General features: G+C 39.9%; 4 protein-coding genes across 8 annotated transcripts; 3 read left to right on the top strand and 1 right to left on the bottom strand.

Annotated features, from left to right (window-relative positions):
• The first annotated feature begins 70 nt into the window (after window positions 1-70).
• Window positions 71-1,625, top strand: LOC116146319 (flavonol 3-O-glucosyltransferase UGT89B1-like). The gene has a single exon (XM_031431725.1). It carries the CDS (start codon window positions 171-173, stop codon window positions 1,569-1,571), a length of 1,401 nt encoding a protein of 466 aa, XP_031287585.1. The 5' UTR covers window positions 71-170; the 3' UTR covers window positions 1,572-1,625.
• Window positions 1,626-2,759: 1,134 nt separating this feature from the next.
• Window positions 2,760-3,725, top strand: LOC116146323 (flavonol 3-O-glucosyltransferase UGT89B1-like). The gene has a single exon (XM_031431733.1). It carries the CDS (start codon window positions 2,898-2,900, stop codon window positions 3,438-3,440), a length of 543 nt encoding a protein of 180 aa, XP_031287593.1. The 5' UTR covers window positions 2,760-2,897; the 3' UTR covers window positions 3,441-3,725.
• LOC116146321 lies at window positions 2,760-8,788 on the bottom strand. 5 transcript variants are annotated; one of them, XM_031431729.1, is made up of 4 exons: window positions 8,351-8,788; window positions 6,310-7,653; window positions 5,710-5,974; window positions 2,760-2,850 (listed from the first exon to the last, which is right to left on the bottom strand). In XM_031431729.1, the coding sequence occupies exons 1-3, from the start codon at window positions 8,550-8,552 to the stop codon at window positions 5,724-5,726; spliced, it is 1,797 nt and encodes a 598-aa protein (XP_031287589.1). In that variant the 5' UTR covers window positions 8,553-8,788; the 3' UTR covers window positions 2,760-2,850; window positions 5,710-5,723. The 5 variants fall into 5 exon arrangements, with proteins under 5 accessions (XP_031287589.1, XP_031287588.1, XP_031287587.1 ...); XM_031431728.1 differs by lacking the exon at window positions 2,760-2,850 and adding an exon at window positions 4,699-4,819; XM_031431727.1 differs by lacking the exon at window positions 2,760-2,850 and adding an exon at window positions 5,197-5,312.
• LOC116146322 (UDP-glycosyltransferase 89B2-like) lies at window positions 3,888-5,557 on the top strand. Its single transcript, XM_031431732.1, has one exon. The coding sequence runs from the start codon at window positions 3,968-3,970 to the stop codon at window positions 5,387-5,389; it is 1,422 nt and encodes a 473-aa protein (XP_031287592.1). The 5' UTR covers window positions 3,888-3,967; the 3' UTR covers window positions 5,390-5,557.
• Window positions 8,789-13,923: the final 5,135 nt, after the last annotated feature.

The raw sequence follows: 13,923 nt of genomic DNA, 5'->3' as shown, positions 1-13,923 counted from the left end.
TCTCAACTGAGCTTCCACCAATCTTATCTTGCACGAAGCCTATAAAAACGTACTGGGAAACACATGCAAACTCAAGTCCCATAAATCTCCCTCACCAACCAAACACTTTTCTCAGTTTCATTGTCATTACTACAAGCTGAGCTTGTCGCTATCCAATCCAAGCTATATCCATGGCGACCACCAAACCACACATTCTCGTTTACCCATTTCCAACCTCAGGCCACATAATCCCCCTCCTCGACCTCACTCACCGCTTACTCACCCGCGGCCTATCCGTCACTGTATTGATCACCCCCAACAACCTCTCTTTACTCGACCCACTCCTCTCCTGTCACCAATCTCTTCAACCTCTAATCTTCCCTTCTCCAGAAACTCCCACAACAAACGGAAGGTTCAACCTTAACACCACCCAGCTGCATGACCTTCACTATCCTCTTCTCCTTCAATGGTTCCGATCACAACAATCCCTTCCTGCTGTCATGGTTTTCGATTTCTTTCTCGGGTGGACTCACCAATTAGCTTCCGAGGTTGGCGTACCAAGCGTCCTGTTCTCGCCTTCCGGCGCCTTCGGCTTGTCCATGTTCTTCACTTTATGGCGGGAGCAACCCAAAATAGAAGAACCTGATAACGAAAAGTCGTTAGTAACATTTCCGAATTTACCAAATTGTCCAGTTTTCCCTTGGTATCAACTCCCTCCTCTATATACAAGGACCAAAGAAGGAGAAGCAATTTGGGAATTTCGCAAGAACGTTTGGTTGGGTAATATGGCGAGTTGGGGAATCGTTTTAAACACCTCCACTGGGTTGGAACGAGTTTACATTGAAAACATCAAGAAACAAGTCGGTCACGATCGTGTTTGGGCAGTGGGACCCGTTCTGCCCCAAGATGGTGATATGGCCAGCCGTGGTGGATCCAGCTCCGTGCCATGTCACGATTTGATGACGTGGCTTGACGCACGTGAGGATGGTTCCGTTGTCTATGTGTGCTTCGGGAGTCGAGGCGTGCTGACAAGTAAGCAAATGGATACGCTGGCTTCCGCGTTGGAGAAAAGCGGAGTCCATTTTATCTGGTGCGTGAAGAAACCAGACGAGAGACACGTGTCACACGATTATGGTACCATCCCCAACGGGTTCGAAGATCGTACGGCTGGGAGGGGTTACATCATCAAGGGATGGGCTCCACAGGTAGAGATATTAGGACACCGATCAGTGGGCGCGTTTTTAACTCATTGCGGGTGGAACTCCACGTTGGAAGGAACTGCGGCGGGTGTGGTGATGCTGACGTGGCCGATGGGGGCGGAGCAGTTCATGAATGCGCGGGTATTGGTCGAACAATTAGGAGTGGGGATCCGAGTCGGTGAGGGAACTCAGAATGTACCCGAGCCACCTGAGTTGGCTCGGGTATTGTCTGAGTCGGTGAATGGAGCTAGAGCAGAGAGGATTAAGGCAAAAGAGGTGAGAGAGGCGGTATTGAAGGCGGTGGCGAAAGGAGGAAGTTCGGATAAAGAAATGGATGAATTTGTTAAACAGTTGAATGAGCTTGAACGAACGGCTATGGCAAAAACACGATAAAAGAGCATTTAAATGGGAAAACTGGCTCTTTATAATGGGCTAAGATTCAGATTATTGGCCCGGGCTCAGAAGTCAGATCCATACCCACTCGCAACGAAAAGGCAAATTAAATAAACTCTGGTACTATTAAAAAAAAAAAAAAATTAAAGCAAATGTGAAATGAGGTGTATTCTGTAGCATTAATTTTTGGTCTCTACTGGCAGCATTAATTATCGAAAAAAGAATATTAGAATGTTGCTAAAAGCCTAAAAAAACCTTACATGTTTTTGCATGGCATGATGGTATTTCAGATGAAGCACATAAACGAAATAATTTACCTTTATGTGTTGTACAATTTGTTTCTAACTTATATTTTTGACAGATATAAAAGTTGTTCTTGAAGAAAACATAATAATAATACAATTATTTTATTAAAAAGGCTAAAAATTTGTTTTTAATGTTTATTGACTATAGTTCTTTATATATATGAGAAAATTTTAAATACATATAAAATTTTAATAATCATAAATGTGTTTAATATAAAAAGTTTTAAAAATAAGATAATGGTTACCGACAATATATATTTACAATTTTGTAAATTATATATAAAGGTAACATGATGGAAACATGATATAATTCCAAGCCGCAAATTACAAAGAGAAGAAACACTTTACTTTTTTCAGCGTTGCAATTTGCATAGAAACCACCAAACCGGCACTGACAAGCCGTGTCTTATACCTCCAACACCAAACATCACATTCTGGTTTATCCATTTCCGACCTCAGGCCACATCATCCCAACCCTCCACCTCACCCGCCGCTTACTCACCGCCGGCCTAGCCGTCACCGTATTGGTCACCCACAATAATTTTTATTTACTCCACCCACTCCTCTCCTCTGCTCTCTCCAACCACTGCTCCTCCCCTGTCCACAAACCTCTCCAAATCCCTTAAAAAACACCATTAACTCCAACCCAATTGTCAACATCATGCAAGAGCTCCGTGATCTTCACTATCCTCTTCTTTTTCAATGGTTTCAATCTCACCAATCTCCTCCCGTTGCCATTATCTCTGATTTCTTGCTTGGCTGGACTCACCAATTAGCTTCGGAGGTTGGCGTTGCACATATCGTCTTCTCGCCCACAGGTGCATTTGGCCTGTCCACCTTCTTTACTTTATGGAAGGACCAACCCAAAATAGACGATCCCAATAACTCAAATTCTTTACTTCAATTTCCCAAGTTGCCGCTTTGTTCTTCCCTTAGTGGGTATGAAATCCCTGAAATTTACAGAACGACGAGGCCTGGAGAACCAGGTTGGAAATTCATCAGAAACGTTTCACTTGCTGACATGGCAAGTTGGGGAATAATTCTGAACACATCCACCCATTTGGATGGAATTTACATTGAACACTTGAAGAACCAAGTAGGTCATAATCGTGTTTGGGCAGTGGGGCCTCTTATGTTGCCTAAAGACGATGATACGGCCGGCGATCTGATGACGTGGCTCGGTGCTCCCGAGGACGGATCCGTTGTTTACGTATGCTTCGGGAGCCGTGGCATGTTGACGAAGAAGCAAACGAATGAGTTAGCCGCGGGGCTGGAGAAAAGCGGGGTAAACTTTATATGGTGTGTGAAGTTACAGAATGAAAAACACGTGGCAAGAGATTGCGGCGACATTCCTGAAGGGTTCGAAGATCGTGTGGCTGGGAGGGGTTACATCATCAAGGGATGGGCTCCCCAGGTGGAGATACTGAGGCATAGGGCTGTGGGCGTGTTCTTGACTCACTGCGGGTGGAACTCCACGTTGGAAGGAATTGCCGGCGGTGTACTGATGCTGACGTGGCCCATGCGGGCGGAGCAGTTTCTAAATGCTCGATTGCTTGTTGAATAATTAGGCGTGGGGATGAGAGCTGGTGAAGGGACTCGTAATATTCCCGAGTCAACAGAGTTGGCTCAGTTGTTGATTGAGTCACTAGATGAAACAAGAGCAGAGAGAGTGAAAGCGTAAGAGTTAAGAGATGCTGTGGTGGGTGGGGTGGAAAAAGGAGGATGTTCCGACAAAGATTTGGATGCATTTGTTGACTGTTTACTTGAGATAAAGCCTTGAGACATGGATAACAAGTGTATCAAATTTATGTTTCTCCTATTGATTCCTTCTGTTCTGTGTTGGACTATAAAAAATAGAGTTTCTCTTTATTTAGGAGTTTGTTACAGAAGATAGTAACAAGGGAAGTGGCGTCATGCGTGACAGAGCATCATATATAAATTAATTGAAGATATAATGAGTCCTTCAGTTTCTAAACCAACTAAACATTTTCTTACTCACTCATAAATTAATTAAATGCAAAGAAGAAGATATAACAATTCACTCAATTTTCTACAGTACCTGGCATACCTGCCATTCCTAAGCCATCAGCCATGTCTCCCTCCAAACCTCACATTCTCGTTTACCCATACCCAGCTTCAGGTCACATCATTCCCCTCCTCGATCTCACCCATCGCCTTCTCTCTCGCGGCTTAAACGTCACCGTCTTGCTCACACCTAACACCGTCTCTTTACTCGATCCACTCCTCTCCTCCCGCTACTCCTCTTCTCTTCAATCCCTCATCTTCCCCTCTCCAGAATCCCCAACAAGGCCAGGCTTTGTTTTTAACATGATGAGCTTGCGTGATCTTCACTATCCTCTTCTTCTTCAATGGTTCCGATCCCACCCATCACCTCCGGTTGCCATTATCTCTGATTTTTTTCTCGGGTGGACTCACCAATTAGCTTCTGAGGTTGGCGTTGCTCGTGTTGTGTTCTCGTGTACAGGCGCCTTTGGATTGTCCATTTTCTTCACTTTATGGCGGGATCAACCCAAAAGAGATGATCCTCATAACGATAACTCATTGGTCCATTTTCCGAATTTACCGAATTGTCCTCACCTTCCTTGGTATCAAGTCCCCACTCTTTACAGGACGAGTAAGCCAGGAGAACCAGTTTGGGAATTTGTTAAAGACGTTGCGCTTGGTGATATTGCAAGCTGGGGAATCGTTTTCAACACATCCGCCCATTTGGAACAAGTTTACATTGAACACATCAAAACCCAAGTGGGTCACGATCGTCTTTGGGCAGTGGGCCCTCTTTTGCCTAAAGGCGATGACTTGGCCGGTGGGACAACCACCAACCGTGGGGGGTCCAGCTCTGTGGCATGTCACGAGGTGATGACATGGCTCGACGCTAGGAAGGATGAATCTGTTGTTTACATTTGCTTCGGTAGTCATGCAATGCTGTCGAGGAAGCAGATGGAAGAGTTAGCTACTGCCGTGGAAAAGAGTCAGGTTAATTTTATATGGGGCGTGAAGCAACCAAATGAAAGACACGTGGCAGGTGATTACGGTATCATCCCCAAAGGGTACGAAGATCGTGTGGCTGGGAGGGGATACATTATCAAGGGATGGGCTCCACAGGTGGAGATACTACGGCATCGAGCGGTGGGCGTGTTCTTGACTCACTGCGGGTGGAACTCCACGTTAGAAGGAGTTGCCGCTGGTGTTGTGATGCTGACATGGCCGATGGGTGCGGAGCAGTTTGTAAATGCTAAATTACTTGTTGAACAATTAGGGGTGGGAATCCGAGTTGGCGAGGCGATTCATAACATTCCGGAGTCAACGGAGTTGGCTCGATTGTTGATTGAGTCACTAGATGACCGCAGACCACAGAGAGTGAAAGCAAAGGAGTTAAGAGATGCAGTGCTGGGTGGGGTGGCCCAAGGAGGGAGTTCTGATAAATATTTGGATGAGTTTGTGAGGAGTTTAAATGAACTTCAAAGTCCAAAAGTTCTAACTAAACAAAGCTAGAACAGTTTGTAATTGAATCTGTTGACAAAAGATGTTTGTAGCATTTATATCTATGTTGTTAAGAAGCACCAAGAATGAAAAAAACCTATGAATATTTGCTGCATATGTACATGCTGCTCTCTCATTTTCATTTATTTATAAACGTTGTACAGATTTATAAATATGTATGATGCGAAATATTTTATTCGTGCTGATGTAAGAATTTTTTTTTTTACAGATGCTAATGAATCAATCTATACAAGTAAACCTATTTGTTTGGCAATATAGAGGGGGAAAAGGAACTAAATTTTCCCCTTATGAAGTTGCGCAGCAGAATTTACCTGAATAAGAGACATTAGCATGATTTGCCGCGACCACATTTCTCAAACATAATGGCTTTGACAACATCCTTTACGAAGATATAAAAGCATTCTCGGCAAGAATTTGGCATCAGGGTGGACTTATGGAGCTGCTGAATATGTTCACTATGGCTGCGAACTACTGAGCTTGGAAATATACGAATATTAGACCTTGGGTGCTCCAAACCACATGCTGCCAATATGGTATGTGTGGCACGCCTAGCAACTTCCTTGAATACATCAAATCCTGAAGACGACATAATCAAGTAAAACAACTTTATTCAATTTAGAAGTGGCAGTTGTTCAGTGTGCCTGAGAATATTTCAGATACCACCGACACAAGGGTTAACAGGTAAAAAGCCCTAATGGATAATTTTCTGAAGCAACCGGAACCTAAAATTGAGAGTAGAAGAAAAAAAAAAAAAAGCTTTGTATACAAGTTTCAAAACGTCTTCTCTTTCCCAAACTTTATCATATGACATTTAGAAAACTTTTAAATTATCCGTAGATACCATGATTGATATCCAGAATCAAACCACAACTTCAATCCTAGAAAGACATCTATAAATCTAGCAATTATACCTAATTGTCTGTCTCTGCTTAGAAGCTTTAAGTTGAGCTTGACAAGAGAACGGATCTCGTTCTTGGCATCATCATCTTTTATTTCCTTCCTTCTAGCACAATCCTTCCCCAACCGACCTTTTCCCTTGAGGTTATCTACTTCACCGAAGGAAAATGTATGGAGATCTGGTTTCCTGTTACATGAATCATATGTTGTAGGCAGTGACCCAATCAAATTTATTGAATAAGAAGAACCAGCTTGCTCGTGACTAGCACTTGATGAAGCTTCATGTGAACATTTTGCCGACAAACTTGCCCTATTGGCATGACGAAGGTCACATTGAGTTTCGGCCTTCCTAGATGAAGAAGATTCAGATAATCGTATTGACTGAGTAGTCGAACGCCCCTCACACGGTTTAAGAGTCATAAACTGATTTGGCTTTTGACTTTCTGACTTTGGAAATCTATGGTTTGCAGGTTTGCTTTCAGGAGAATTATACCTCCTCTTCTTTTCAAAGGCAGATATGCTGAGAACACTATCTCCAGGTTGTTTTCTATTAACTATATGAAGACTTGAACTGGTACTAGTGGCTTGCTCGGGAGCTTTTCCCTTTACAGAAGGATGTTTTGACTTTGAGGCAAGATGAACACTGCTTGCCCTTCCACAATTCTGCTGCTTTGACTTGGCAATTTTCATCTTTTTCCATGCTTTATCTATATCATGTGAACTTCCGTAATTGTTATGTTCAATGCCCTGAGACAAACCATCCCGAGCTCTCAGTAGCTGACAACCTTGGGAGGTCGAGGAATGTGGTTGACCCAAACTAGAAGCAAAGCTTAAGGATCCATTTCGCAATGCATTCCAGTTTTCACGTAGTGCTTGTATATGACTTTGGACATCCTGAGAAAGATGCAGCGTTCGCACATCCAATTTGGGTGGTTGATCTGCATTATTCTGATAAGTTCCTCTATCTAACAAAGTTACTTCATTTGCAACATTGATACCTGCTCCGGAGTTAACAACAAGTGCTAAAGAGGCCATCAGATGAGGCTTCCAAATTCTCATTTCATCTGTATCTTCGTGTATGACATCAAAGATGGAAAGAGTTTTATTGTCAGCATCAGTATCTATTTCAGCATTGTTATGCTCGGCCCTCAAAATAGCACAATCATGGCAAAACCAATCACCATCAGGTACAGTAGCACCCAGGCCAACACAGTAAGTATGAGCAGCGAGATCACAAAGATCACAAAGTAGTAATAGACTATCATCATTGGTGCCCTGGCACACACTACACTTCACATGAGCATAAGAATCAAAAGGCCCAACTGTTGCATTTCCAAAATGATGGTAAACCTGCAAAACTAACATACATCCATAAATATGTTTAAAAATACAGTACTTACAGACACAAATATATTTGGCATCTGAGGAAAAAGCAAAATACTTTTAATGTCAATTTTGGATTAATTAAAGCCAAAATTGATATGATATACAAACTGAATTCTTTTCCAGGTACAGCAGTTTACAAATACAAACCAAATTTCGCTGATTTTAAGCACTATTATAGTAATTATTTCATAAACCAACTCATTTTTGTTCAATAAAAGGAGAAACTGCAACACTCTTTCAAGTAGGTGTAAAGTAGGTGTCTAAGTTTACTACGATTAGACCTCGAAATTGTTTTTCGCAGAAGTCTCCAAAATTAACACACAACTAGATTAGTCTAATAAGTGTATATAGGGACATCTAACAATAATTGTTGAGCCTGCAGTATACTAGGTTATAAGCTAAAAATATAACTAGCATAAAAAGCTCAATTTTGCAGCAAACTAATAAACTAAGAACAAAGTTACTGCAATTAAAATCCAGAAGCACTAAATCATCATAAAACCAAAATTACTTCATATTAAAATTACCATTGTCAATTTGATAATGAATATTGAACGGTACGGGATTCACCAAAACCTTACTACAATTCAACCGAATTAACTCCACACGGCGGCAAACTTAAAAACTAAATAACACGGTAAGATCAATAAAGAGAAAAGAAACTTGTACCTGGTCGCGTTTTGGAACATTTACGATTCGCTCGCACGGAACAAGACCCTCCTTTTGCGTTTGTAGAATGTTGGTGAAGCGGCGCTTGCACAAGGGGCATGTAGATTCGATCTTGGCCCACTCCATGATACACACGAAGCAAAAGTAGTGGTCGCAGCAATCTATTTGGCCTCTGATTGATCTCCCTTCCTCCAATAAGCATATTCCGCAGTTGGTAAGATAATATTTTTCCATTGGTTTTAGCGAATTTTGGTGTTCTTGCAATTTTGGTTGGTCACTCATTCTTAGGTTTCAAAATTGGGGCCGCTTATGACTTTCAGCGGCTTGTTCAGGTAAGAAGAGAACTCGGATGAGTTCACTGTTTCTGACTCGGGTTGGTCGCTCTGCCACCGAGTTTGTTAGTTAAATACATTCAGAATTCTGGGGATCTCCTGGTCAAGATGGGGTGTTTGGATTGCTTTATTAAATAATTGAGACATTTTAATTTCTCTTAAAAACATATTAAAGATAGGAAAATGATATAGCCACCGACGGTAGTACATCAAATTTGTGTACCGAATAACGTAATAAAATCCTGACCGTTGATCAGTTTTAACTTAATATCAATCAACGGTCAGGATTTTGTCACGTCATTCGATGCACAAATTCGGTGCACTACCGTCGGTGGCTGTAGCATTACTCTTAAAAATATGATGGACATTATTTCAAATGATAAACAAAATTTATTTTGTAAATTATATTTGGAGATTTTATTTATACATTCATGTACTTTACTGATTTCGATATCATCCATCTACTAATTATCAATGTTTTAAAAACCAATCAAGGCAAAACTTGGCAAGTTGGCCGAGTCCTAGTCGAACAGTTGAACCGGTTCAATCAGTGACAACATCATGTTGACATCAGCAAAGTTATTGTTCACAAAGTCCAGAATTCCAGAAATCTGAATGACCAAGCCAGGAGCTAGGAGCTAGAAGCAGATGCTTTAAAAGTTTACAACTCGCCGGAAAATTGCAATTTATCAAAAGAAATGGCAAAGTGAATTAAAGAAAATAGGGAGTAGAGAACAAAGGAAGCACTGACGAGTGACGACATTACTTGGTGAAGATGAGCTGTCGTTGACGTTGGAAAGGTGGAGCTCGATGGTGAAGAGACGAGATCGCGCAAATGGAAGGAAGAGACGATGGTTCCTGAGCAAGATAAGCTACAACTGACGACGAAAAGGAAGAGATCGACGGTGAACAGACGAGATCGGCAATGAAGAGTGAAGAGAGGAGATCACAAAATAGGAGGAGGAGAGTCTCGGTACCAACTGATGACGAAGAGGAGGAAGTTCATGCCTTCACGGTGAAGAGAGGAAATCGATGGTGAAGGGGAGTCACGGTGGAAGATTTTCAGACCAAAAGTGCAGGGAAATGGTGTAAAAATAGGGGAGAAGGGAAGGGGGGGGGGGGGGGGGAACGTTGAAATTTGGGTTTAAGGGATATAGGGTTTATTTTATTTGACACCCGGTTTTTTGGAAAAAAAAAAACGGTTGGACCAGCGGGTTGCCACAGTGCACCGATCCAATCGCGTGTGCAAGTAGGCAATTGTAAAATGTCGGTTTTTAGCCTCAACCGGCTCGACTCATTGGTCGGGTCCCAGTTGAACCGGTTCGACTGGCAGGGCCGGGCCAGGTTTGAAAACATTGCTAATTGTAAAAGTTATATAAGGTAAACTATGATTTTTACTTTAGTAGGGCAACCCAACATTTAAATATAATTTTATAATTCATTTTAGCACCTTAACTATTAAATGATTATCTTCATATTGTAATCCCTAATACGTGGTCATCTTTATATTTAATTCCTTAATTGGATTATCAGCTTCATATTTAAAACTATTAGGAATGATATTTGTGGGATGGTTTTCAAATTTATTCTTTTCAAATTCTTTATTATTTTACATTTTGGGAGACTAGTCTTTTTTTTTTTTTTTCCTCCTATATAAAAAAAACTCAAGTATTAGATTTGTTGATACAGAAATCTACACCAACCAGAGAATTCCGATTGACCTTGCCAGAACCGAAATGGATGTGCACGTGATTTAATAAAAATCAGCAATGAACAAAAAAGAAAGAGTCTTAAATAAGAACACAAGACAATTTTTAAAGTGGTTCGGCAAGTTAGAACTTGAGCCTACATCCACTGTTATCTTATTGCTTTTGAGAGCTTACAAAGAATAGTATAATTCATAGGAAGATTTTCTTAGAATAATTTCCCAGCCCCCCTTGAAAACAAGTTATGATGGGTTATAACACCAATTTACATGATAGAGTTGAGATAAAATTCAAATACGTAGGATTATGAAGTTGCATGATCTTCGGCTACCTTAGTTGAATTTAAGTCAATCTGAATATCTTCCTTCCAAATTGAGCCAATCTAAATATCTTCTCTCCCAATAGGGAATTATCCTCTTCGGATTGACTTCACAACAATAACCCCCCAGTTTTTGGAGGGCATAATCGCGCTTCAAAAACTCATGTCTTTGATCTGGATGGTTGTCGCACTATAGGTTGCAGTCTCGAACTGAAGAACTTGAATTATGCTTGCCGCGATCGAAGATATCTGAGAGATGTTGAACACGTGATCTCAAGCTAATGAGCAAGCTTATGAGAGTAATCAAATAGCATAAAGAGTTTGATCTAAGAGCATAGGGAGCTCGATCAGAGAGCATAAGGAGCTCTATTTGAGAGTGCGAGGACTTTGATTAGAAAGAGCGGAGAGCTTGATCTAAGAGCATAGCTCGATCAAAAAGTATGGAGAGCTTGATCTGAGAGCATTGCTCAATCAGAAAGCTTGAAGAGCTTGTAAGCTTCAGAGCTAGAGAGCTAGCAAGCTCTTTCTAATCTTAGAGATTTGAGCACGTGATCTGAGTGATCTGGCCATACAATCTGAAGTTGAAGATCAGAGTGATCTAAGCACGCAATCTGAGCGATCTGGCCACGCGATTTGAGATCTTTTATTTGGAACAAACTTTAGTATTTTGACAATAACTTGAGCTGTAGACTCAGATTTGGATGATACTTGGACCGTCGAAAAGCTAACTCAAAGGGTTACAATTATTGTGTTTATTGCTTAGCCAGATTCAGAGTTTATCCTGCTCAGATTTTCACATTTGATAACGTGATTCTAGATTAAGAAGCTGGGATTTGCTGAAGAAGTTGAAACTTGCTGGAAAAACATGGAGAGCTGCTGTGAATCAGGCCCTCCTTCTAGCGCCAAAATCTTGATACAGAAATCTGTACCAACTAGAGAATTCTAATTGGCTCTGCCAGAACCAGAATGGATATGTGCGTGATTTAGTGAAAATCAGCAATGAATAAAAAAGAAAGAGTCATAAATAAGAACACAAGACAATTTTTAAAGTGGTTCGAGAAGTTAAAACTTGAGTCTACGTCTACTGTTATCTTATTGCTTTTGAGAGCTTACAAATAATAGTATAATTCCTAGGAAGATTTTCTTAGAATAATTTCGCAGCCCCCCTTGAAAACAAGTTATGATGGGTTTATATAGCATCCATTTACATGATAGATTTGAGATAAGATTCAAATACGTAGGATTATAAAGTTGCATGATCTTCAACTACCTTAGTTGGAATTTAAGTCAATCTGCATATCTTCCATCCAAATTGATCCAATCTAAATATTTTCTCTCCTAATAAGGAATTATCCTCTCTGGATTGACCACACAACAATATTGAATTATGCAAAATTTAAAATTAAATTTCCTATCGAAATAAAAATAAGAATAATTTAAGTTTTACTATCCTATTCCTATCCTACATATTTGTTCCCCTATTCTCAAAATTTAATTCTATTATATTCAACTACTTTTAAACCTTCGTAGGTTTGTTAATTTAACTAAACACCCCAACAAAAGAAATTTATAAATTAACAAAAACACCCCCACCCACCTACATTTACTAGATTCCAGTCACCACCACCAGAAGGTGGCAGGAATCTAGTATAATGGCGCACTACCAGCTGTCTTTGGTCGGTAGTGCGCTAATTTGATGAATCGGGCCAGAAAATGCCAAATCAACGACTAAAAATCTGGTCATTGACGGTTAGATCTTTGGCCACATCTGATTGTCAACGACGACCAAGATATGGTCCTTGTTGACCATTAATGATGGTCATATCTTTGGCGTTGACGGCCATATGTGGTTAGATCTAGCCTTTTCCGACTAGATCCATGATGGATCTAGCCAGGAAAGGCCATATCGATGCACGATCGGCTAGATCCAATCGGTTATGCTCCATTACGCCAGATTTTGGCCACCTTCCGACGGTGGTGGCCGAAACTGGCAAATTTGGGTTGGCGAGGGCATTTTTGTCAATTTATAAACTTTTTATTGTTGGTTGTTTAACTAAATTAAAAAACTTAGTGGTGTTTTTATTAATTTTCAAATCCTACCTCGTAACAATCAGCCAAACGTGTTTTAAATTATTTTATTTATTAATTTACATTCAATGCCCCACATTTTAAAAATTACCCACGTTAGCTCATGAGTTTGAGCTGGGGATGAAGCTTGAATTCGATCTACTGTACTCATTCAAACCTGAATTTAAATTTGCCCAAATTGAAAAAAAAAAAAAAAATAGCCACAAAATGAAACTTATTCATCACAAAATGATCCTAACAGGATAGACTCCACCACAATCAATCATTTGAACTCAACAACAAGATCATTTCATAATAATAAACAAATCAAAACTAACCACCAAGATAAAAAGACATATCAAGAAAGTGTTGATTAGTTTGATAGTAAACAAATCAACACTTTCTGATTACCAAGAACAACAAGTCATTCAATCAAAGAAACATGTGAGAATTGGGAATCCTAGGACCGTAAAGAGATAACTAGAAAGAGAAAAACTCCCACTAACCAAGTGCATCAAAAACTCGAAACACTTGTTATCACATGTATATAGAAATTAACAAGTTTAACACTTTGATTAATGAATCGACCATAACAGCCACTGTAGCATGCATTCAACCGTAATCATAATTCTTGACCATACTAATGAGGACATAAAATATATGTAATACTTTAAGAATTTATGCGAGACAACCCCATCAGCCATTTACAACATATACTAAAACTTATTAAAAAATAAGGCATTTGATTCAGCCAGCTCATCACTTCTAATTATCTCTCAAGAGATTAGAAATACCAAATGTTAGCATAAAACAAATAGTCTAAAAAAAAAGAAGGCATAAGTTCCCTTAATACCACTCAATGATCTATACTTAGATTAAAGAAAATTTATCCAACATAGTCACCGAAAAGGAAATTAAAGAAAATAATTCCTCCCATTGACCTTCAAATATATATAAGCATAAATATGAAGTTTAAGGTCAAAAAATTAGTGATACAAAAATCTTTACAAAAGGGCATTAGAAAACATAAGAGAAATGATGTTTCTATGAAACATATATACCTTTATGTGGAGTTCATAGCTAATAACTTAGCTTTAAAGCATTTTAATATGTTTTTTAATCCCTTTAGCTTTAAACACTCATATATAA

This window comes from Pistacia vera, unplaced genomic scaffold, assembly GCF_008641045.1.
Source record: "Pistacia vera cultivar Batoury unplaced genomic scaffold, PisVer_v2 Contig476, whole genome shotgun sequence".
Taxonomy (NCBI): Eukaryota; Viridiplantae; Streptophyta; class Magnoliopsida; order Sapindales; family Anacardiaceae; genus Pistacia; species Pistacia vera.
Note: the sequence above shows the minus strand (reverse complement) of the source record. Positions and strands in the feature narration are given on the sequence as shown.

Coding starts and splice junctions, on each gene's coding strand:
- LOC116146319 (XM_031431725.1), top strand. CDS start 171: ATGGCGACCACCAAACCACACATTCTCGTTTACCCATTTCCAACCTCA.
- LOC116146323 (XM_031431733.1), top strand. CDS start 2,898: ATGGCAAGTTGGGGAATAATTCTGAACACATCCACCCATTTGGATGGA.
- LOC116146322 (XM_031431732.1), top strand. CDS start 3,968: ATGTCTCCCTCCAAACCTCACATTCTCGTTTACCCATACCCAGCTTCA.
- LOC116146321 (XM_031431729.1), bottom strand. CDS start 8,552: ATGCTTATTGGAGGAAGGGAGATCAATCAGAGGCCAAATAGATTGCTG. Junction 7,654..8,350: donor ATGTTCCAAAACGCGACCAG/GTACAAGTTTCT, acceptor GATGTATGTTAG/TTTTGCAGGTTTACCATCAT. Junction 5,975..6,309: donor AAGCAGAGACAGACAATTAG/GTATAATTGCTA, acceptor TGTCGTCTTCAG/GATTTGATGTATTCAAGGAA.